The 7500-nt window shown below is 51.3% G+C and overlaps 1 protein-coding gene across 2 annotated transcripts in view; it reads left to right on the top strand.

The window, feature by feature from the left end:
- Nucleotides 1-7500, top strand: part of LOC125926975 (protoheme IX farnesyltransferase, mitochondrial) — a 137793-nt gene that overhangs the window by 27210 nt on the left and 103083 nt on the right. For both annotated transcript variants that reach the window (XM_049636922.1, XM_049636924.1), the window contains exon 4: nucleotides 6747-6871. In XM_049636922.1, the coding sequence (XP_049492879.1) occupies nucleotides 6747-6871 (125 nt within the window). The remainder of the gene's footprint in view (nucleotides 1-6746; nucleotides 6872-7500) is intronic.

Below are 7500 nucleotides of genomic sequence, written 5' to 3'. Positions count from 1 at the left end.
TGTCATTGTCATTTTTTACCCACATTTATGGAGGGACTGCTCTCCAGTCTCAAGAGTGAGGCAGTGGTACCTTGGGTTACAACCCTCGAGGCACGCGGAGCTTGTAAGGCAGTGTTGTATCCTTTCTCGAAGTTCCTAAGGGCACCCCTTTGAAATGTGAAGTCTAAGCTCAGTGGCCAGAGACCTGTTTCATCTAGGATTCTGGGAACCACATGTCAACAATTAGCAAGAGCACTGCTCATTAACCCCTTATTTGCCCGACGTTGTGCCATGTGCTTTTGTCATAGTGAACCTAGTGTGTCTCTTGAAGGCGTCACATGGCGTGGACAGGAGTGTGGAAGTCAAGCGCGGTTGGTCCCTAGGGACACTTCCCGTGGGGAGACCCAGACAGTGGGAGAGCTGCGCTTGGCGATTGAAGGAGTGAGAGGTACTTCCTTCCCCGTCGCTCGGGAAGACAAAGTCACATCCGTAGGGAGGTGTTTCGAGGAAGCTGACTGGACCTGGTCTGAGAGAGAACCAAGTCAGCTAGAGCTCTTCCATGCAGAAGGGGTTCCCAGGGTCCCCAGATCTGGAGGTAGCATCCATCCAAAAACGTGGTCGCGGGGTTCTCGCATCGGGGCCGAGATTACACTTGTTGGCCCTGAGTTCCCTTTGACAGTTCTGTGACTGTTCCCTTAACAGTAAGGTCTTGTCCTCTGAGTTCGCTCCTTTGCTGTAACCACTTCCGTGTGTTGGGTGCTGAAGGCCTCTGCCAGTGCCTTCAAACCCCTCGTCCACCCCTCTGTTCCGTCGCCGTCCCCCCAGGCCTCACCCCTTCCCACCCAGCGCTCCGCAGCGGCCTTTGCGTGGTGCCCTGAGTGGGTCTTCCTCCACACCGGTCGGTTCTCCGTGTGGTCGGTGGACTGGCCTTTCCTAAACGCCCCTCATTCCAGTGCATGCTGGTCTTCTTTTACTACACAACAAGTTAGCACAACTTGGTGCTTTAAAACGGCACGCAGTCATTTCCGGGCCCGGCCCGGCCGGATCCTCCGCTCGGGATGGCACAAGCTGAAGTCAGCGTGGGGGTCGGGGCTGTGGTTCTCACCTGGGGTCCTCTTCCAGGCTTGCTGAGTTCACTTCTCTGGCTGCCTGGGACCGAGGACCCCGTTTTCCTTCCAGCCATCCGCCGGGACTGTCCTGCTCCTCCAGGCGGCCTGCCGTTCTCTGCCACGTGGCCCTCCTGGGCCGTTCACCTCGGGGACTTCTGCTCCTTCCAGCCCCGTGGGGCCTGCGGACTTGCACCTGTTTCCGGACAAACCTGTATTACACAGTTCTCCGCAGGGAAGGCTGGCAGATGAGCCCGTATTTGTGGACTCCTGCTAACGACGGGCTGTGGAAGAAGGTGGCCCCGGCAGATCTCAGACCGGGCTTTATGGTTCGGAAGAGACGGGTGGACGTGCAGCTGGGCGGAGCTGGGCCTGGTAGGCGGGACTGCTGTTCCCTAGGCACCTGCACAGGCTGCCGCTGACTCTCGCTGCACAGGATGCTTGCGCATCACCGGCTGGACGCCCACCCAGGAGGGTGGGCCAGGCTCCACCAGGAGCGGGAATATGACTCTTACTTGACTTCCTCCCAGAGACGTCAGGGCCCAGAGTCCAGCACCTCTGGGCCTCTGTTGGATGGGTCATGCTTCGTTGGCAACATTGATTTCATGTTTACATGTGAAGGGGCAGAATAGGAGATTACCAAATAAAATATAATTTCAAGTGTTATTAATGAAAGAATATATTACCCCCACTTTTAATGAGATCCTGGTGTTGCAAAATGATTCCACGTAATGAATCCCAGGAAATCAATGAAAAGTTTAATTACAGTTGTGGCCGTTCTGTATGAGAATATTGCTGTGGTCAATTTTACTTGTACAGTTTATCAATCCCTTCTGCCTCTCTCTTTTCTTTAAATTAATTGCCTTGACAAAGCAGGTATAAACACATTCTTTGTTAGGGTTTGATGCTTTGGCAGAAATGTGTTATCAAATGCAGATTTCCTCCCCTGTAATAGTAATAATAGTCCCTGTCACTTTGTAACGTGCTGTACCATTTACAGTTCATACAGTCTTACATCAGGCAGTCTTTCTACTTGGTAAATTGAGTCACTCTTCTGTCTCACTGAGACATAGTCCGTTGGGCAATTGTTTTGCAAACCGCCTTCCACCTCTTCTCTACTTACCCGTCAGAAATTTGATGGTCTTCCTCTGTCGTCAGTCACTCAGTCAAGCTCTGAGGCAGGTGAAAAGAAAAACAGGAGACTTTCTCCTCTGAACGATCAGTTTTGCCTTCATGGAGCTACATATGCACCTTTCTGGTTTTCAGCAAAGCGAATTTTCTTTCTGCAGTTTTTCTTTTGACAGCTCAGTGATTGCGGTGCTGTCTCGCCCACTGGGGTGGAAATGCTTTGTTTGTTTTTAGTTGCTGATAAAACACAATACGAAATGTTGATGTGGATGTTTAGAGATAGCTAAAGCCATACTGGTGACTCTAGAGTTTACTAATTGTGTATTGAGAAAGTTACTGTGGATTTTCTAAGCTCTTTTAACGACCATAGTTGTTTAGTCTGCTTTTGGTTAAAGGTTCAAGGCCTTAACACAGAATCAAGGATGATGTCAAATGATTGGCTCCATGGATGTAAAAAAACTTACTTAGTTCGTTTTGAGAGGGCAAGCCCTGTGGTTTCTATTCCCTCCAGTCCTCCCACTGCCACCATCAAGCTTTCTTGCTGGTGGTTAAGTTGAGAAGTAGCCTGGCTGTTCCAGACTTGTCTTCCGGTCCTGGCTTGTCACCACACCCGGGTGATAGGCAAGGAGTCACCTAACCTCTCTCCAGAGCTTTTGAGTTGTGCAAAAAGCAAGGTGACACTCAGTCTCAGACACGGGACTGTCCACGAAGCTTTGTGATTGACGGTGTGACATCGGTAAAGAATGAAGAATCCTCCTCAAAGACCGGAGCTATTTTGAGTATCGTGAAAGGAGTTTCGTTTATTCTAAAGATGCCCTTCTTGGTAGTTGCCGTGTGCACGCAGGTATGGCTAAATGGACCGCTAAATGAGAAGCTGTTCTTTCCCTGTTGCACGTGGGTAAAAGGTCCCTTCACATGCACCTGCAACTGCTGTGCTCGAGCCCGGAGTCACCGTGGCATTTTCTTTTGGGCCTAAGTCTCCAGGCAGCCATTGTCTATACTCACGTGAGATTCTTACGCTCTGGCTTGTAGTACGACTTGTGGGCCCAGGCAGGCTGGGCCCCCGGAGCAGAGGAGGGGAGAGGGGACAGGGCGTGCTCTCTGGCCTAAGCCAGGCCCTTTTTTCTCTTCTTTGCCTTCAGCTCCTGATCTGCTGCTCGTCCTTTTTTGTAACCTTTATCCCAACCTGTGTTCTCGCTCCTGGACTCGCTCTGCTGTCTACTTAACAGTGAGTGTGCTCTGTTCTGGAGGTTAAATCCTCTCCCGGGAGATGTGGATGCAAACCCCATTTGGGGACCACGCTGTTCAAGGAGGGACCTCCTTGCCAAAGGATATGTTCACCAGAGACTTCTGGTTTAGGGTGCCCACCTCCGCACACGCACGTCACTCCCCGTTGCACATTGCCACTAGCCCAGGCAGAGAAATATGGAGACACCGAGAAGCCCGTGTCTGGTCTAGATATTCAGGGCTAGTCCACATGGTAAAACAACAGAGAGTTTCTATATGTTGCTGATGAAACTAGCCTGAAGGACGTGCCAAGCAATTCGCGGTCATTAGGAGGAATTACCAATTTCCCTGGCATTTTTTGTTGATGTCACTGGTGGTGCCCCTGGCACTGTTTCCTCCGGCCCCTCGAGGACACCTCATCCTCCTGACTCTTGTCTCCTGATGTTCTTTGTGTCTGTCCCTGCTTCCTTTCCCCCATCTGCGAAGTTCTGACTTTTTCATACACTTCTTCCCGCTGCACTTAGTGTCCATCGACGACCTCATCCATCCCCCTCGGGCTCAGCCCTGGTCTCTGGGCAAGTGACTTCAGAGCCTCGTGTTTCTCTCCTGCCTCCCAGTCTCTTTCCTTTCACATCTGTACCTTTCCACGCAGATACCCGTGGTTCTTCAACACCAGCACATTTTTCCTGAGACCAGCTAGCTTGCTCACCTTTCCCTGGATGTGCTCCTTTCTGTTAATGTTCTGATCCTTCTCCAAGTCCCCCGGTGCAACACTTACCTTTTATCCTTTTTTCTTGTTATTTTGTTTGGTCTTTCCATTTCTCACATTTATCAAGTCCTAACAATGGACCCGTCACAGTATCCCTTATATCTATTTGAGTCCCGTGTTTACTACCTCATTCAGAGTGGATTGACCGTATAGCCTCTCAGGGCGTCTGGGTGGCTCAGTCGGTTAAGCGTGTGACTCTTGATTTCGGCTCAGGTCGTGAGCTCACAGTTTGTGGGTTCGAGCCTCGTGTCGGGCTCCATGCTGACAGCACAATGCCTGCTTGGGATTCCCAGTCTCCCTCTCTCTGTCTGCCCCTCTCCTGCTCATGCTCTCTCTCTCTCTCAAAATAAATAAACTTAAAAAAATCAACGACAGTACAGCCTCTCAAACTGTTTGTCTGAAACACTCCCTGCCTGTTGCAAATCATGGTGCCTGTTGCTTCCGAGCCGGCCTCCAGTGACGGGTCCCTGCCCTGCATGGGGCCGTCAGTGAGTCCCCTGCCAACCGAACGGCATGTAAACTCCTCACCCTGAGCTCTGCCTGCGGTGTGGCAGCCTGCACCCCTCCTCCCCTTCCTCTGGTAAACACTGCTGTGTCCCTCGCAGAGCGCTAGCCGTGACCATCCTGCAGCAGTGAAGGCCACCGTCACAGCTCCTGCCTGAGGGGTTTCCGGAGAGGGAGGTCCTCCCTAACAAGTCATATCTGAGACGAGATCTGAAGGACGCAGAAGGGGGCAGGGGACACAAAAGCACAGGGACCCTGAGGCAAGAAAGCCGGGCCTTCCTGATGGAGAGCAGTGAGTGGGCTAGAGAGAGCTACAACACACACACACACACACACACACACACACACACACACACACGACAGAGGAGTTTGCCTGTTAGTCCAGGTGTAGTGTCAAGGGGCTTGCTTTCTTCCTGTTTTTTTTTTTTTATTTAATATTTATTTATCTTGAGAGAGAGCATGCACGCATGTGTGTGCATGAGCAGGGGAGGGGCGGAGAGAGAGGGAAAGAGAGACTCCCAAGTAGGGCCCACACTCAGCGGCACAGCCCAGACCCACGAACCATGAGATCAAGACCTGAGCCGGAACCAAGAGTCTCATGCTTAACCAACTAAGCCACCCAGGCGCCCCCGGGGACTTTCTAAGCGGGGGGATATGATCTGTTTATACTTCTAAAATCTCATTTGGGAGAGGGGAGGGGACAAGGCGGAAGCAAGGAGGCCACGTAGGGGACAGGCCCTTGCACTTGTCCACACAAGATAGTAGCTCGGACTAGATTACATGTTTCTTAACCTCAGCACTGTTGACATTTGGGGCCAGAAAATTCTTTGGTTTGGGGGCGGGGGGCTGCTCTGTGCGCCATAAGGCGTTTAGAGGCATCTCTGGCCTCCACCCACTGGAGGACAGCGTTATCCTCCCACCTCCAGTGTGACAACCAAATATGTCTCCAGATGTTAGCAGATGTCCCCTGGGGGCAGAGCCACCCTGGTTATGAATCAGCGGGCTTGACGTTGGCAGTAGAGGTGGAGTACCTCTCCGCAGCTGCGATGTAGGGCAGGGTGAGGCTCAACGGTGCTCCCCAGATGTTCGGTTCGAAATCCAGGCAGATGGTGTCCGATTACTAGAGACGCTCGACATTGCTCTCTCTTGCCCTTGTGCCTGCTCTCGGAACTACCCAACCACCTGTGGTGTCTCCCACCCTCCCACTCTCCACCGTGTCCTACCTCCCCTCCCGAAGCTCCAGCTTGGATGCCGTCTGGTCGAAGTCTTCTCCCATCAGTCCTCCATTGGTGATCCTTTTTCCAGTGAACTTCTGCAGCCCCATATCAGTCCCGGTCCTAGACACTTTCTGGCCCTGCCAGCTTCTGTAAACCCCCAGGAAGGAAGGACCAGGTCCTAACGAAAGGAGCAGCCTTAGCAGATGCTTGCATGACACGGCTTTGCGCCTGCACCTCGCCCCTCCCCTCGGCTCCCCCTGGGGGCTGTAGGACTGTCACCTCCCTCTGGTACTCCTCTAACCGGATTCTGGGCCCCAGAACCATCTTCTCAGGTTGCTCTCTCATCTGCTCAGGTTGTCTGCAGCTTGTCCTGGATTTGGGACTCCTTTTGTATGTGTTAGAGTTACTGACGTGTGTCCTTCACCTCCTAGCCCAGTAAGGTCCCCGACAGCAGGAACGAGACCTTACGTACCTTCACCCTGTACTCTGCCTGGCACGCAGCCAGGTGCTGGTCGGGAATTAGGTATCCAGTAAGGGTTTGTTGGGTGAAGAAGTGAACGTTGATTTTTTTTTTTTTTTTTTTTTTACTCTTGAGTATAATGGACTTAAAGGAATATTAGCATTTTTCTACTAATGAACGTATATAATGTTTATAATCAGAAAAAAATTTTAATTTTTTTAATGAGAGAGGATTCGTCCATAGTTGGTGTCACTGATGAAATTGATTGGTGTGTGTGGAAGAGGGCTTGTTTTTGGGCTTTAACGTAAGTCCCGAGTCTGCATCGGTGATGAGTCTGCTCTGTTTCTGTGTTGCAGCTCTCGTCGTCAGCACCACCTCGGCTGGATTTGCACTGGCCCCAGGACCTTTTGACCTGCCGTGTTTCCTGCTTACTTTTGTGGGAACGGGCCTTGCATCCTGTGCTGCCAACTCCATCAATCAGGTCAGTTGGTCACTTTTCAGCGCGATTATGGTGATGTGACTTTCTCCTAGACGGTGGTATTGTCACACGTTTATATATAACTTCAAGACCATGTATAGAGATGGAGAGGTCCCGGGAGCTTGTGACACCACGTATCCTGTGGAGGTCTGTGGGTGACACAGCCCGTCTGTCTCTAATGCGGTGAACGGTTTTCAGGTGTTTCAGGTGAGAGAGCAGCCATGTAGCGGCTTCAAACCGCCAGGTGCCCTTGGGTTGGAACGGGTTTCGAGCTGTTTGCTCGGCTTTCTGCTCCTGCATTTCAGGCACCTTCCCCCGAGCTTATCATTGTATGTGTTCTTCTTTCTTCGGTTTGATTTGTCTGTATTTGTTTACATACACAACATTGTATTTTACATTTTATTTTATTTATTTTTTGAAGTTTATTTATTTTGAGAGAGACTGAGACAGTGCAAGTGGGGCAGAGAGAGAGGGAGGGAGGGAGAGAGAGAGAGAGAAAGAAAGGAAGGGAGAGAGGGAGGGAGGGAGAGAGAGAGAGAGAAAGAGAGAGAGAGAGAAAGAAAGAAAGGAAGGAAGGGAGAGGGGGAGGGAGGGAGGGAGAGAGAGAGAGTGAGAGAGAGAGAGAGAAAGAA

Source organism: Panthera uncia, chromosome E1 (assembly GCF_023721935.1).
Source record: "Panthera uncia isolate 11264 chromosome E1, Puncia_PCG_1.0, whole genome shotgun sequence".
Taxonomy (NCBI): domain Eukaryota; kingdom Metazoa; phylum Chordata; class Mammalia; order Carnivora; family Felidae; genus Panthera; species Panthera uncia.
This window is presented reverse-complemented; position numbering and strand designations above follow the sequence as displayed.